This window comes from Podarcis tiliguerta, assembly GCF_965153285.1.
Source record: "Podarcis tiliguerta genome assembly, chromosome: 3".
NCBI classification, from domain to species: Eukaryota; Metazoa; Chordata; class Lepidosauria; order Squamata; family Lacertidae; genus Podarcis; species Podarcis tiliguerta.
The window spans coordinates 39813882-39831224 of NC_139536.1; the positions used below are offsets into that span (position 1 = coordinate 39813882).

General features: G+C 45.0%; 1 protein-coding gene across 9 annotated transcripts in view; it reads left to right on the top strand.

The window, feature by feature from the left end:
• LOC310673627 (microtubule cross-linking factor 3-like) overlaps positions 1 to 15405 on the top strand; it is a 31982-nt gene extending 16577 nt beyond the window's left edge. For 2 of the 9 annotated variants that reach the window (XM_083432188.1, XM_083432190.1), the window contains exons 6-9: positions 491 to 688; positions 3085 to 3184; positions 3957 to 4894; positions 11873 to 12911. In XM_083432188.1, the coding sequence (XP_083288314.1) occupies positions 491 to 622 (132 nt within the window). In that variant the 3' untranslated portion in view covers positions 623 to 688; positions 3085 to 3184; positions 3957 to 4894; positions 11873 to 12911. Of the gene's footprint in view, positions 1 to 329; positions 689 to 3084; positions 3185 to 3956; positions 4895 to 11872 lie in introns of all 9 variants that reach the window. The other 7 variants (XM_083432191.1, XM_083432194.1, XM_083432193.1 and 4 more) reach the window with 4 other exon arrangements.
• Positions 15406 to 17343: the final 1938 nt, after the last annotated feature.

The window sequence follows — 17343 nt, forward strand, 5'->3', positions numbered from 1 at the left end:
TCCTCAGAACTGCCTGCATCCAGGGGCGTAGCGTGGGGGGTGCAGGGGGGGCGGCCGCACCGGGCGCAACATCTGGGGGGGGGGGGCGCTCGCACTTGCAGTGCTAAAATCCACGGGTTAGGGGGCGCAAATTACTTGCCTTGCCCCGGGTGCTGACAACCCACGCTACGCCACTGCCTTCATCATTGTCCCATGCAACCCTCAGCTGTACTGCACACACCCAGTTCACAAGACTAAGCCTCAGGTGTGGTTCTTTCTTTTCACTTGAAATGTTAAGTTTGCTGCTTCATTAACATAGTGTTATCTTGTCTTTGTATTTACCTTCCCAGATGTTCCAGCCTATCATTTTACTTATTCTCATCCTTGTATTATTTTCATCCCTTTCTTATGCAACAATATTTAAACTTGTCTTCCTTTTCACATTGTTCTTTGTGCTGTAGTAAACAGACCTTTTTCATCATTTTGCCATTCATTGTAGTATTCTTTTCAGTTTGTTTTGTTTTGTCCATCCTTCCAAGATAAGAAGTGCAAGAGCTGTAGTTTCTGTAGTAATCGCTGCTGTAAAAACACTGAAGACTACTCACCGGAAAGAAGGGATGCCGGCCCTCACAAAGTCAAATAATACAGAACACTAAAGAAACAAAACCCCCCACGACTGAACCAGAATTGTGCTCAATCAAAAAGCTAGGTAAGCATGTGAAAAACAGGTCTTTATTCTTTTTATAATAATCTTTCTTTTTTAGTAAGTTTGGGATAAAAATGAGGCTGAAACTTATGCAAAAGTTGGCCTTACAGTATTTGAAACATAATTTAGAAAGCTAGAAATGTTGTATGTTCCTCATCCCAAATTCTTACATTGCAGTCGCAAGCTAACTAAAGGTTCCTGCAGTTTGTGCTATGCAAATATACACATTTGTATAGCTGAGAGATAGCAGAATTGTTCAAAAGAGGGACTTTGAGTTTATAATAATTCTACATGGAGCTTGCCTGACTTCTACTCCTGACAGTTTAAGACACAGAACTTCTACGGATATCCTTTGGGAGCAAGGCTCTCAAGTCCACAAACAGCCCTCTGGCACATGAGTGGCAGTTAAGAAACAACAACAGTGAATCTCTTCTAGTCAAAAGCTTGTCATATAAATTATTAGAAGAAGATTGAATTGTAGGTGGGTTTTTTCCCGTGTGTGCTTTAAAAAAAATATATTCATTCCCTTGAGGAAAAGTTGCTTTGAGAGTCACCATTTCCAGTTTCTGAAAAGCAATTAAAAAAACCCCCAAGAGCAGGCTGCTCTGCTTACTCTTCCTTACTTCTGTTAGGCTGGGCTGCTGCTCAACCCCCAGCACAATAAGCTTGACAAGTTTAAAGATTTAAAATACCACTGGAATGGCTTGTGGATCATGATGGTGCTACTGCAAATAAGTAGAAGGTTCTCTCTTAAAGACTGCAATATTGCCTTGCTCTGAAGAAATTTGTGCCCAGAACTCCTGATTACAGTCATAATAAGACATGACTCCAGCGACATGTGTCATCAACCCTTTGGAAGCAGAGAAATACACAGCCGTTGGATAACAAGACATTCACAGAAACAGTGCCAAAGTCTGTCATGATGATAAAGAGAAAGAAAGCTAGATAGATGAACTGTAGGTGACCTTCAGAAGTTGTTTACAGCATGTCTACAGCCTTAGGAATATCACACTCCAGTTCCTTTGCTTGGCTTGTGCTGGATTAATTTCAGGCTGCTGCTATTGCAAGGGAAAACAAAAGCCCCCCCCCCCCCCCGAATTCTAGGTGCTGGTGCAAAACCCTTACCAGCAAAATGATTATGTGAATGCTATAAATAATCATTTAGTGAAAATGATAGCCATCCATTTCCAATAGGGCACATTAGAAAAGCTACTGTTATCATAGCTATTACTGTTCATTAGATTTATATCCCACCCTTTCCTCTCAAAGGAGCCCAGGGTGGCACACACACAAGTGATAATACACTTAAAACAGCTATTTAAAAAGTGAGTACAGATGCAGACTGGAAAAGACCTTTGCTTAAAATGCTTGTTGAAAAAGGAAGTTCTTCAATAAAGACTACAGAGATGGCACCTTTCTACTGTTTAAGAGGAGGGAATTCCAGTGCTTAAAGGCCAGATTCCTGTACTGATAAGATGGTATCTGTGGGAGGCCCACACCTGCAGTATGCAGTGATCAGTTGAGACTAGCTTTTAGGTATCTCAAGGTGCCCACTAAATAGTACAAACAAGTGCAACCCTGCATTAAAATGTTGCAGCGTTGAAGGCTTCTATTCAGAATTCCAGACCACCCCTCTTCCCACTCCCTCTCAGGTTTTCCACCTGCTTCCTGCCTATCTTTTTTACTTGAGTAAGTCTTTGGGTTCCCCCAGCCTTGATTATCCCTTCCTCTTGTATGTAGGTGGTGCTGTTGTGACTGCCTAGGGACTAGCACTCAAAGATTTAAAATTCCTATTGTTACATGCAAGCGTAACTACATGCAGCTTCACCCAAATGTTGTAGTTTAATGTGCATGTGTTATCATGCATTATTTGAGCCTGTGTCTATGGGATTTAGAAGAGGTAGAGTCTTAACAGGATCTGGAGGACAGAAAGTTTCCTGGCTGTGCAATAGATGGCCTTAATTTTGTTTTGTTTTTTGAAAAGCTTTTTTGTTTTTGTTTTGTTTCTACATATGATTGATCATTGTTAAGATAGATAAATGGAGGAAGGTTGATACCAGACCTGCACTGAAATATCATACATACATGGACCAGTAAAAGAATGCTCCCTTAGAAAAAGACCACTACATTTTATAAAAGAAGTCTTAAATGTTTTGCACAGGCTGCTTTGGCAAGGTTTTAAAATGATCTGTCTATGAAACCTAAACATATCATAGACAGGAAATTATTTTTACGTAAACTATGAGAATATGCAATGTGATACAGATGGCAGAGACTTCTGACGTTACATGAAAACCAGTTACTAGAATGATGTTAAATTGTCTTCAGTTGCAAAGTTAATCTAACAGTGTTCCAAGGGTTTTCCTAGTTGATAAGCTGATTCTCTCCTTTCTTTGAAGGATATATGTGTAACTGGAGCCCTTTCCTCTCTTCACTACATTCACTGCTGCGTTACATCTGAACTGAAATACTGCTGAAAGGATTCTTCCTCTTCAAAAGGTTGGTGCACAGTTTGTTTTTCATCATAAATTTTATTCTTATTTGATGATAAGAATAATTTCAAATTGAGATGGGTTTATGCGTGTGTTTTTTGTACATCTGTCTAGTTTCAATCCTGATTTGAATGTAGGTCAGTAATCATGATTATTATTTTTAAGAATATGCTGAGGCATTCCTACATGACTTGACACCACATTTTGAATGTTACTTTTTAAATTTTCTTAATGTGAGTGAGTCTTTGATGTGTACGCACCATAGCACAGAAGCTTGGGATCCAAACTAACAAATATTATTGTGAGTACCCCAAAGTCTGGCACAGCTGGATGACTAGGTCACTCGTAAAGTAGGCTGCACATATCTGACTGCCTTTAACATCCACTGCTTTCTGCATTTGTCAGACTAGAACACTTCTACGGCTGACATCTCTGCCATTATTTTTATGCTTTCCATAGGCCATTTATTTCAAACAATAAATGGGATATAAACAAAATGGGATATAAGGATAGTTTAATGCTAGGCAGCATTTTTTTGTTTTGTTTAAGGAGAACATACTTATTTCAGAGAAGGGCGAGGAAAGCAGAGCTGATACTTGGGTGTGGCTCTTTGTACAGTACTTTTCATCAAATAGATAAATAAATGAACATAAAAGAGGATAGGTCTCCACTTCAAATTCTACACCGACCATAATGCTTGCAGGACTGATTTATGTGGTGCGAAGTAATGCAGATGAAAACACTGCTTATCACTTAACATGCTTTTCTCATTTGTGCAGAAAGTATGTGTTTCCTTTCCTGGGAGAATATGCAGAAAACTGAAATTGCACTAATTACGCAAGAGGTGAAACGTGTCCAGCAAGAACACACAAGCAGATTCGATTGCATTTGAAACAGGAGAAGGAAATAATGGGAAGGACTTGACTGGCACCAGCAGGTGTTGAAGGAGATGCAGTTCTGATGCTCTTGCTGAGGTTGATTAAATAGACAAAAAGGAATAAGGTGGGGGAGAGCAGCGAGGAGGGAAATACATCCCTTCAGAAGGCATTTCTCCCTTGTTCAACAAGCTTTCTCTGCACAGGTTTCTGGAGCATTAGCAAAAGACACAATGCACAAAAGCAGTGGCAAGACCCAAGAACGTCCAGATGGAAACGAATTTATTAATCCATCTTCTGCAAAGCAGGGTCCTGATTCAGTGCCACTAGTGAAGAGTGGGAATGTGTCAGTGGTTCTGGAGTGGTCATCTAAGAAAGGGATCCATCCTTTGAATAAAAACTGCCAGCAGGATTTTCTCACTTGTAGTCTTGCGATGCTAGCAAATTTGGGAAGTGTTCTAAAAATGGCTCTTCCCCTCGCTCTGTCCAGAAGATGTTTGGGGAGACCATGAACCCAGATGACATGACAAGCCAAGATTTGTGGGTTCTTGCTCCCAAAGCAGCATGGCCAAGAGCATGGGAGAATGGAGACTTCGGAGCATAGAACTCTTTGGCATAGAACTATTGGTTAATATGTGCAGCCATAGCCAATGTGTGATATGGAACTGGAAAGATGTAAATAAAACACTGGAAGCAAAAGTGGATGAGTAGGCCTAAAGGCCTAAAATGGGCTGAAATAGAACCAGAATGCTTCTTGCACCACCTGGAGAACCAAATGCCCACCACATATAGCAGGACTGTATGACTAGCAGAGCACCAAATGAATAGTCTTCAAGAAAGAGGTACCTGTGTGTGATGGGATGAAGAGCTGCTTGTGTGTAAACTGCAAATCCCTCAGAGTTTGAACAGTTTCTCAAACCTCTGCCTGTGACGGAGCCCCTCCAGCATGGCTGCGTCAGTCGCTAGCAGAATCCGAAAGTGGTTGCTTTCGGAAACGTTTCCAACATAAAAGCTCCTTAACGGAAACACGTCTTCTGGACTCTCTGCGTGACAGTTTCCGGCGAGGAACGGGTGTCCCTATAGGAGGACCTGAGACATCCCCACTGTTTTCGCTGGAAGCATCTCTGAGCCATTCCTCCGCCTCTCCTTCCCTTGACATTCCTGTTCGCCCCCTACTGGTTCCCTCTTCAGGTGTTACGTCTCTCTCTACTTCAGAGAGCCTTGGCACCTCTTGTGCTGCCGATGGCAGTTCCCTGACATCCACCTCCCCTCCAGGGCCCCCTTCACCCCCTCCCGTCTCCTCCCCTTCGGGTTGGGAGGAGGCAAAACCCCGGAAAGAACCTTCCTCATCGTCTGAAGTTTCGAACACCTTTCTCCACTTGTTGCGGTTCCTAGTCTCTCGGTACTCCTCGTCGTCTGAGTCCGTTCCTTCTTCCAACTCCGACTCCGCGAATCCTTCCAGTTCCTCTTCCTCGTCTGTGGTGCCGAAATACTCCCTCCTAAACCTTGCTGCCGGCTGTGGTTTCCTCGGGAATCTTTGGTGGAACGTTTCTGTTAAAACCTCGTCATTGACCTCCTCTGCTGTCACCCAAGTGTTTTCCGACTCCGGTTCCCCTTCCCACGCCACTAAATACTCCACCTGATTGCCCTTCCACCTGGAATCGAGGATTTCCGCTACATGGTTACTGCTCTCCCTCTCTTCCAAGACTGGTCCCCTGTTGTACTCCCCTTCACCTCCCCCCTTGTACGGTGACAGTAACGACCTGTGGAACACTGGGTGCAATTTCATGTGGTTGGGTAACCGGAGTTTGAAAGCCACTGGGTTGACCTGCTGAATGACCTCAAAGGGTCCCAATCTCTTGGGTCTTAATTTCTTACAACCCCCTTTGAACGGCAACCCTTGGGTGGACAACCACACCTGATCCCCCACCCTTACTGTTTCACCTTCCCTCCTGTTCTTGTCTGCCTGCTTCTTATATTGTGCCTTGGCCCTTTCTAAGTTGAGCTGAAGCTGACGATGGATCGCTTCCATCTCTTCTACAAAATGTTCGGCCGCTGGGACGCTCCATCTCTCGCCTCCCTCCCCCGGGAATGCCCTGGGGTGACACCCGTAATTGGCCAAAAAGGGGCTCATCCCTGTGGATACATGCTCCGCATTGTTGTAGGCAAATTCTGCCAGCGCCAGCTTTTCGACCCAATCATTCTCTCTGTCATTGACATAACACCTCAGATATTGTTGGAGGATGCTATTTGCTCTTTCCGCCTGCCCGTTGGTTTCAGGGTGCCGGGCAGTCGAGAAATTGACTTCCACGTGCAGCAAGCTCATGAGCTTCCTCCAGAACCTGGAAGTAAATTGTTTCCCGCGGTCTGAGATAACCCTCAAGGGGGCGCCATGCAGCCGGAAGATGTGTTCTACAAACAACTTCGCTGTTTCTTCCGCTGTGACTGCATGTGAACATGCTACAAAGTGGCACATCTTAGTCAACAGGTCCACTACTACCATGATGGCCGTTTTCCCTTTGGATTTGGGCAGATCCGTCATAAAATCTATTGATACCGCCTCCCAAGGCCGTTCTGGCGTGGGTAGTGGTTCTAATAACCCTGCCGGCGCCCTTCTTTCCCCCTTGGCCCTCTGGCATTGGTCACACCCTCTTACATACTCCTTTACATCTTCCCTCACCTTGGGCCACCAAAATTCCCTGGTGACCATCCACATGGTCTTGTGTTGTCCAAAATGTCCCGCCGTGGGACTATCATGCAACTGCTTGAGTACCCTCCCTCTCAATTCACCTTCTGGTATATACAGTGCCCCTTTGTAATACAATGCCCCATTTCTTTCTTCAAAACCCTCCGGGCTCTCACCCTCTCCCCTGAGACCTCTGAGCTTATTTTGGGCATATTCGTCATTTTCCGTTTCTTCTACCAGTGCTCGTCTCCCCACCAGCGCCGCCCCACACACCCAGCGGTCCTCAGGAATGACATGTCTTTCTTCGATTGCCCCCTCCCCCTCCAAGTACTCTGGTTTGCGTGAGAGAGCGTCCGCCCTGACGTTCTCTGGGCCTGGTACATAACAAATCTCGAAGTGGAATTTGGAAAATTCCTGTGCCCATCTCACTTGTCGTTGGTTGAGTACTCGAGCTGTTCTCCAATACTCCAAATTCTTGTGGTCGGTGCATACTTGCACCTTGTGTTGTGCCCCAATCAATAAATGTCTCCACCTCCGGAACGCTTCGTGAATGGCGAGTAGTTCCCTGTCATACACCGTGTAGTTCCGCTCGGACTTATTCAGCTTCCTCGAGAAAAAGGCACACGGTCTCCACTCCGACGTATTTCTTCCCGGCTGAAGAAGCACCGCCCCCACCGCTCTGTCTGACGCGTCTGTCTCCACTCTCATGGGCTTCTGTAGGTCCACATGCAGAAGTTGTTCTTCCGAAGCGAAAGCCCTTTTCAGTTCTTCAAAAGCTCTCTCCGCCTCCGCCGTCCAAACAAATTTCTTCTTGCTACTGAGGCAGTCGGTGATGGGCGCTGTCAAGTGTGCAAAATTCTTGATGAACTTCCGATAAAAGTTCCCAAACCCCAGGAACCTTTGCACATCCTTCTTGGTCTTCGGTGTCTTCCATTCCAGCACCGCCTGGACCTTGCCTGGATCCATGGCCAATCCTTTGTCTGACAAGCGGTACCCCAGGAATTCCACCTCCTTGGCATGAAACTGGCACTTCTCCAGTTTCACCCACAGCTGATTGGCTTGCAGCCGGCCCAACACTTCTCTCACGTCCCTCACATGCTGCTCTTCATCTTCCGAATACACCAACACGTCATCCAAAAAGGCCACACAATTCTTGTAGAGCAAAGGTCCCAAGACGTGGTTGATAAAACTTTGAAAACATGCGGAGCCGGCTTGGAGACCGAAGGGCATTACGAGGTATTCAAATGCTCCCAAAGGGGTGAACATGGTGGTCTTCCATTCATCCCCCTTCCTTATCCGTATCAGATTGTACGCCCCCCGCAGGTCCAGTTTTGTAAAAATCTTCCCCTTCCTTACCCTGGTCAGAATGTCATCAATTCGGGGCATAGGAAAAGCCAGGGGTTCCGACACGGCATTTAGGGATCTGAAGTCCACTACAAGCCTCGGCTTATCTGTGTTTTTTTTGTCCACAAAAAACACTGGGCTGCCCCCCACCGCTCGGGACTCTCTGATGAAACCCCTCTTCAGGTTTTTGTCAATGAACTCCCTCAGCTCCTGCATCTCCCTGTCTGACATGGCGTACAGCTTGCCCACTGGGAGTTGAGCCCCAGGGAGTAGGTTGATTTGACAGTCAAAGGGTCTATGCGGCGGCAGTTTGTCCGCTTCCCTTTCGCTAAATACGTTGCTCAGATCTGCATATTGCGGAGGCACCTCCCCTTGCTTCATTACCTCCATCCCAGCTAGGGTGAGCTTGGCTCCCCCTGGATCCTTTCCCTGCTTGCAGTGTTCTAGGCAATGCGCTGACCCAAAGGAGACCACCCTCTGGTGCCAGCCCACTAGAGGATCGTGTAGTGCCAGCCAGCTCATCCCCAAAATTATGGGAGCTCCTCCCAAGGTGGCCACATTAAACGCTATCCGCTCGGTGTGCCTTGCCACCCTCATTGTCATGGGGACTGTCTGTTGGTTCACTTCTCCTCCCAACAACTCTCTGCCGTCAATCGTGGTTACCTGCAGGGGTTTACTTAAGGGGAGGGTTTGTATCTGGTGCTCAGCTGCGAACTCCTTACTCATGAAATTACAGGAGCTGCCTGAATCCAGAAGGGCCTTGATCTGTAGAGGATGTCCGTTTGGCAGCTCTAGCAACACCTCTATCACTAGAGCAGGTCTGGGAGGTTCTGGTGCGGGCACTCTCACTGCTTTTGAGCCTGGCTGCTGTGCCCCGACGGCAGCCAGGCGTTGGCTTTTACTTGCTCCGTGCTTTCCTCCTCCTCTCCCCCAACAGCTCCTGCCATGCCTTGCCATTCCTTTCTCCGTGGACAGACTCTGGCAAAGTGTCCTGGCTGTTGGCAGAGATAACATTTCTTCCCGCCCTTTCCCTCCTTCTTCCGCCCTTCACCGATGTTTGAAACTGCGCGCGCACGCGCTGTTCCCACTTCCATCGGCTCTGCCGGCGGGAAAGGCTGCTCTGGAATGTCTGGAATGCGGAGCTCCCTCCAACGTTCTCCTTTCCCCTCCCGCTTCTCCAAAGCCCTCGCTTCCTGGCGCGCCCCTATGGCCAGCGCGGCTTTAGTCAGCTGGTCCATAGACTCCGCTCTGGGGGTCCGGGAAAGTTCATCTTTCAAGGACGAAGACAGACCTTCTTCGAAAAGCATCTGAATGGGCTCAGAAGACAAGTCCCACCCCAATCTATGAATCAGCATAGTGAACTCAGTCCAGTACTCACGGACAGTCCTGTTTCCCTGTCTGCAAGCCATTAACTGCCTTCGCACCCCTCCCTGCTCAATGTCGCTGGAAAACATCAGGTCCATGGCACGAAAAAACTTCCTTGTGTCCTTTAGGATCTCATTATTTGCTGCCATCAAGGGTCTAACCCAGTCCTTCGCCCCTGATTCGAGATGGCTAATTACAAAAGCCACTCGCGATTCCTCATCAGGGAAGTCATCAAATTGCAGATTGAGAGCGTATTGCATCTCTGTCCTAAAGGCATGATAGTTTCTGGGGTCCCCCCCAAATTTCTGCACCAATCCTGGCATCTTTCTGTTGAGTGGGGTGGCTTTCTCCTTCCCCCTTTCTGCATCCTGAGCCCTCCTCTCTTCCAGCCTCGCCGTCTGCAAGGCAAGCTGGATCTCCAACGTCCTGTACCTTTCTTCCAGGCTTGGACCTCCTCCAGCTGCCCCTCCAGTTCCGGCTGGTTCGCTCATGATGCCTCTCCCTGGCACAAGCTAGCTGTCGGTGACTTTCGGATTGCTGTGATGGGATGAAGAGCTGCTTGTGTGTAAACTGCAAATCCCTCAGAGTTTGAACAGTTTCTCAAACCTCTGCCTGTGACGGAGCCCCTCCAGCATGGCTGCGTCAGTCGCTAGCAGAATCCGAAAGTGGTTGCTTTCGGAAACGTTTCCAACATAAAAGCTCCTTAACGGAAACACGTCTTCTGGACTCTCTGCGTGACAGTTTCCGGCGAGGAACGGGTGTCCCTATAGGAGGACCTGAGACATCCCCACTGTTTTCGCTGGAAGCATCTCTGAGCCATTCCTCCGCCTCTCCTTCCCTTGACATTCCTGTTCGCCCCCTACTGGTTCCCTCTTCAGGTGTTACGTCTCTCTCTACTTCAGAGAGCCTTGGCACCTCTTGTGCTGCCGATGGCAGTTCCCTGACACTGTGCAAACCCTGCAAAGCTTAACAGAGCAACAGAAGTAACTAAATTGATTTCTGGGTGGCTGAGCTTGACTGGTTACCCACGATCAGCTGACTCACGATCCTGCTAGGTTGTGCTGGAAAAGCTTCAAAAGAACTGGGGATTGACTTTCTCCTGCAATTCAAAGTTCCATGAGGAGCAGTGAGTACAGTCAGGTTCTGAATTTGCCAGAATGGTAGGAATGAGAAACTGGGACAGGAAGGTTGAGGAAAGCAGGACCAGCAGAAGAATTCAGCCAAGTACATTGGACTTTGCTCCAAGTATGGCAAAGAGAAGCAGAATTTTGCATGAGGTATAATTTACTTTTAAAAAATGTATTCCATTTTTATTTTGCCCTTCTTCCATTTTACATATTCTGCCATAGTAGAAAAATCTAAGAAGAGCTCTGAAGGATGATTTAAATATTTGGATTCTCATATGGAAGCTGTCAAAAATGCTTCCTGGTTGCAGGGATTGTTTTTCTGAGGTGAAGCTCCACAAACAGGGGCCACCACTGAAAAGGTCTATTCTCACGCCTTTCTTGGATGAAGCACCTATACCACTGTGAAAGAATATGCCGCTGGTATATATCTTGTCAGTGTTCCATTGGATGCATTCTAATTCTAAAAAGTACAAAGACCTTGATGCAAGCATATGAACAATGATGACAAGTATGTCATTCTCAACTAACTGCTTGTCTTTGGTTTAATTATTTTTCCACTTCCTAGAGTGCAGGGTAATTTTCTGATATTCATTTTCATAATAGTAATAACTTTTAATTCTAGAACTTAGCCTTTTTACTCTAAGAGGATAACATGGCATTAGAAAAGGAGAGAAATAATCTCATTATGCTATTGTAAATCCTTTGCCATAATCTTCCTTTTGAACAATGTCATCAGGCTGCTATGAACGCAATCCAGATAAAATTACACTCTTTTTTATCCTGGGAAAGAAAGAGAGAAGAAAAAGGATTAAAAATAAAAGCAACACTAGGTTATCAAACTGGGTTGGAGAAGGAAATATTATTTAATGAGGAAGAGATTATTATTTCATTATATTTTTCTCTTTCCACCCTGGGAGAAGGCAACAGAAGTACCCTTCCTGTGTAGAAACTAGCCAGCTTCCCTAGTGGCAATAAATGGGCATATTTGGTTGTGCTCTGATTGTCTTGCTAGGTTGCTCCAAGGTTGGGGCTCCTGACCTGAAAGTGGCCTTCTCTAGTGGTAGAAATCACCAGCTCTATTATAACATGGCTTATGGGCAGGGATTATGGGAGTTCTCGTGCAACAACATATGGAGGGGCAGATTTCTCACCCACTTTAAAGTCTTTCTGCCTCAGGCATTTTGTGTGTTCCTTAAGTTTCTTGACACATACAAGACTTCCGTCATTTCATCTTTCTATTACATGGTTGTTGAGGTTTCTTCTGACCTTTACCCAAGAAGCTGCCTTTTGTTTTCTAGGTGTCTTTGTCAGCTAAACAGTCAATTGGGGAAAGTTTCTCTCAGCCAACTTGACAAGCGACTAGATGGGACCTGCAGGTCAGCACCACATGCAGTGTGAAGGATAGCCTGGAATTGACACACTCCTGGGTTTTTATTGCGAGATCCCAGTGGATGCAAACTCAAGAGTTGATTCAATGCTGTTGTGAAATCTCCATACCTCACCTGGACTCTCATTTTCATGTTCCTAACCGTGGCAAGCTCTATTGCAATCGTATGTTGGTCAATGATGACCCCATCTTTTTGACTTTGCTGGAGAAGCATATTTGAGTCGTAGATCATCCTTAGAGTCTTCAGTGTTTTTAACAATAAGATAAGAACGCCCTCCCCCCCCCATGTGAATATATCCTTTCGTAGCTCACAGCCGTTTTTGTTTTCAATTACACGTGCTGATGTTCATTGCCTCCATCATTTTTTGTAATTTAAATAATGTACAGCTCTGTATATTCTGACTTTCTCTGCAAACAGCGGGAAGAAATGCTGTACGCATGGTCATGTGTTTGTAAGTGCATGTGTTGGAATAGGAAGTATATCAGTCTGTATTTAGAAGAGACAAACTCAGTACTAGTACTGACACTGAAATTATAGGCCCACACACACACACACACACACACACACACACACACACACTTTGTGGTTTATTTTGAAAGTTAGAAAATACATAGCTCTGGTGATAATTATATTTTGTATATATTTTACAGGTTTCACAGGTCTAATCTAGTATTTGATATACAGAAACTGACAATAGGCTTTTTGTTTTTGTAAATGGATAGCAGTGATAAGGCATTTGCACAATATTTACCAGAGGCAGAATAGCTCATTGGATCGATTCCTCATTCATGGTTGATGCTCCTTTTTTCCTGCTTCACTTCTCTAAACATTGCAGTGCTAGGTCAAAGTCAGCTGGGCCTATTTTTCTGAATTAAATGAACTGCTGCTCGTAACTGCATTAGCCTACATACCTAAAAATGGTCAACTTTCATAAAGCGCTTATACCTGCCATTCGTTGTCACATTGCTTGGAGACTAAATTCCAGTCCATTTTTATTTGCAGTGTGCAGTGTGTGTGGCACAGAGGGGAAAGGACAAGACGGATGGCTGCACAATGTCTTTGTGGAGAACACACCCTTACAAGAAATTCAGAGCTTCTGCTACAACTGGCCCCAAGTCTTGAGATGCCCATTTCCCTGTCAGCTGATAAGGAGTTGGAGGTTACAGTGTCCAGACAAGTTAGATTATATCCGTAACATGGCGGGGGAGGGACAAATGTTCGCTTTCCTCTAAAATTCTGCTTATTAAGATGCAGCCAAGCCATTTAGGCAATTGCTGTCAGGGTTTGCTGAACGTCGGGGCTTAAAGCTAAACTGGGTGGATTTTGTACAGCTCCTCCCCCTCCCCGTTACATTGGTCCAGACTGCAGTCAGAGGTCTGGCAAGGCAAAGTTTGTTTGGAACAAAAGTAGAAGCTGTTGAAGTACAGTGGTCTACTTCTCTTCTGCTTTTCTTAATCTCCAGCTGGGCTTCAGATGTCCAAGGCAATTGCACACATTCTGCTCCCATGGGTGATACAAGCAGCTCTATGCTGTGAGGTTTGCTTGCATTTTGGCATAAAGTACATGCTGAATCCAGATAACTTTTCTGACTTGCCAGGATATTTAGACTGATGGCATTAGAAGTACCTGTTTGTCATAACCCGTCTCTATGTTTTGGGCTATTAGTGTGCTGTGTACATGGCCTGGCTTATTTCCCTTCCCAGCAGTTTTAATGAAATATAGAGCCTGCTGAGATGCCTTATTTTAAGTATCATAAAAATGACTTCTTTTTATCCTTCTTAGAACTACATAGGAGGAGCAAACAGCAATCCACTCAGCTTACTAGGAACAAAGAGGCAGTTCTGTTAGATTAACCTGGTTTCTTCCATTTCCCTCCCCAACTCCAACTCAGTACAGGCAATATGTTCACAGACATTTCAGGCAAGCTTTCAGCATCCACTAATAGCTCAGTTGGTTAGAGCATGCTGCTAACGCCAAGGTTGCAGGTTTGATCCTCATATGGGTCAGCTGCATATTTTTGCATTGTAGGGGGGTGGACTAGATGATCCTCAGGGTACCTTCCAATTTGATGTTTCTATGATACCGTTTTGCTTAATGGGCATTTTCTTAAGGTTGCAGAAGAGAGGGACTTCTGTTGTCTTGTAAGGTGACTGTAATACTCTTGGGGAAGTTATTGTGCTAATCCAGATAGTGATTCTATTACCGTCATTGTGTCAGTAAAAGAACCAGAGAATAGACTAATTTATATACTGCACTAAAGTTTGTTGTATTTTAAAAATCAAAATTCTGTGCTACGTAATTCATGCCAACAAAAGCGTTTTCTCCCTTCCCCCAAAGAATTATATCTTTCTAATCTACATAACCAGATATTTGAATTCTATAAATAGGTAGGTAGGTGGTCGATTGTTTGATTTTTGGATATAAACACTCAGCCTGATAAAACAGAGCTCCCATTGCAAATAGTACCCAGTGGCTGCAAGGGAAGCTTCAGTGCAATGTGTTATCTATCTACATCTCTTTTAAATGGATAATGGTGTGAAATGTGTTTAGCATTATATAAAGAAAGTTTGTGACTAAACTTCTTGTAGCGTGTGGGTTCTGGTGTGTTGTGCTCTCCTGCTGGAACTTCCAAGGAAACAAAACAGACTTATTAAGACTTTTTCTCTCCCCCCCCCCGCCCCGGTTGAGAAACTGTACAAACACTGGTGATGGGTTTATCATATTGGCATGGCTTACTTCCTCCGGCCTCTTGTGTTGGTCTTCTGGCTTCCACTGCTCTCTGGACTAGGAAGAGGAGCTGGTAGTGGTAGCAGAGAAGGATCAAAGGAAAAGCCAGGCAGGAGAGCAAGTGGTGCAGTCCAGAGATGTTTACAGAAGGACAGACAAGTTGCAGCTGAGCTAAATCTTGATGCTTCAGTTTCTGTAACCCTGTAGGTTTGTGTCAGTGGGAAGCTAGCAAACATTAGGCACTAAATGTCCATTTTCTGCTTGATCAGACCTTGCTGAGTGCTTCCCTAGCTCTAGAAAAAATTCTGAAGTATATTAAAGAACTGCAGTCATATGATCCCTTACTTGGAGTACACTCTGGCAAGCAAAACAGGATTTACTTTCAAGTTAGGATTGGTCTGACATGCTGAAATCCTGAGCATAGTTACTCGGGAATAAATCCTATTAATCACATTTGGACTGATTTGGGAGTAAACATGCCAGGGATTTGGCTGCACCTGACTTTTTTTTTTCCCCTAACAGACTTTCTAAACTACTATTTTTGTTTTAGACCATCATGATAGAATTCCTTTTCCATCCTGTGTCTTGGTAAAATCTCAATGCTTTTTTTCCCAGCTTCACAAAAATATATTGAGGCATTCCTTTGCTGCCCTGCTTTTGAGGTGTGTCTTTGTGTTTGGCATTGCCATTGAAATAAACCAAACGTGTTTTATGAACCTTGCATCAGAATGAAGTGAGACTGTCTAAACTGCAACAGAGCCAGCTGTCTTCTTGGGCACAGAGGACTCTGTCATCAAGTGGCTCACACTCCCAACTATTAAAATGTTAGTATGGTGAGGCATGTGGGGAAACCCTGGAGTCTGAAAATAGGCTTGATGTAGGCACCCCACTATTTGAAAACTTGGTTTATTTAAAAAGTAGGCTTTTAGGGTGCCTGGGAGCAGAAACAGTGGTTGATAAAGCTCTGATATTTGGAATGGCAAACAGCCCAAAGTTCTCTCCAAATTTGCAGTCGCTCAGTGCATATTTGTGTGGCAGGTGCAGCTTGTCTGTGCAACCAGCATCCAGTGCAAGATTTTGGAAAGCCCACAATATATTTAGTTGTCTTGTATGGCCAGAGGGGAAGCCCCTGGAACCTGAGAACAGGCATGACCCCCCTTCCGTTGTTAAAACACACAAGGGGAAGATTTTTGCCTAATTTTGCACTAACCACATCTCTGTAATATGTAGCTCTTTGTGTGAAAACAAAAGCATACCTCACAGTGGTTTCCAAGATGAACAGGACTGGACAGCAACATGTGCTCCGGTGAGGAGTACACCTCCTGGATGATAGCTCCCACAGTCAATTTCCTAATTCCAAAGTTGACTACAAGCTCCCAGCAGCACTTCAGGGTTGCCAGCCACCATCTTGAAAATGCAACCTGCTTCTCAACTGGAATGGCTCACCATGTGACTAGGGTTTATTTGGAGTGGTGGCCTAAGGAGATCGGCCATCTCAAAGCTGCACAGTTCATCCGAATGTTAAGTCATCCTATTAAGTTAACATTTTGTATAAGAACACATTTAGTTTAAAAAGGCTGCTGTTGACTAAAAGACAGACTTTCTTTTGAGGAGTCACAGTTGTCTTTGGGGTTACATAAATCCAGCACAAGGAACCTCAGCTGGTGGTAAGCATTACTTTCTGGGCACATTGTCTTCAATTTGCCTGAGTGCTAGGAACAGATGCTGCAAGTGAACACTGCCACCGTGTGGACGTGTTTAAATATGATCGGGGGGGGGGGGATCACTGCTAATGAAATTATAGAGGCAAAATTTTCCATCTTCAAAATACTAGGTTAAGGCCTGATTCAGAAATAAGATGTTACACTTGAACACAACGCACTATTTGCTTTTTAGTCATGTGGTACAATATGAAGGTGCATTATATAGAACTTTGCTGAACCTAAGCAGTCCTGGGCCTAGACCATGGCTGGATTGGAGGTTGCTAGGAAAGTTTATACAGTGGTACCTCGGGTTACATACACTTCAGGTGACAGACTCCGCTAACCCAGAAATAGTGCTTCAGGTTAAGAACTTTGCTTCAGGATGCGATTAGAAATTGTGCTCCGGCGGCTTGGCGGCAGCAGGAGGCCCTCCAGAACAAATTAAGTACTTAACCCGAGGGACCACTGTATATTCTGCTTTCAGCTGCATGGAAGACGATGGGATATTAGTGAGTTAATGACCGATAACATTTTGTTGTTGTAATGTGAACAATGGGTAAAACTGCACAGTGCTTGGGCTCATGTCTTGAGGTGCACATCCCCCATGCCTGGAAGTTCTGAGATAAGATGCCAGGTGCACTGGGTTACCATAGCAACACCAGTGAGGCCAAGTCATTCACCCCCCCAATGGTTTGAAATATATGCCTACATGTAGAGATGGGTATAATAGTCTCTAGGGTATCGATTTCATTATGTCTCGCCATGTCCTGTCCTGTTTGCTGTCAGGGTCTAACTCTGAATCTGTGAGAGTCAGGGGAAGAGGTGGTGGGTTTTAACACAACAGCATTAGCTAGCGTGGTGTTAGTTGATCTCTCTGTACTTATGTATCTTTATTCCAAAGACCAAAAGAACTATATATTGTAGATAATAGTGTCTAGCTTTGTCTTGTGT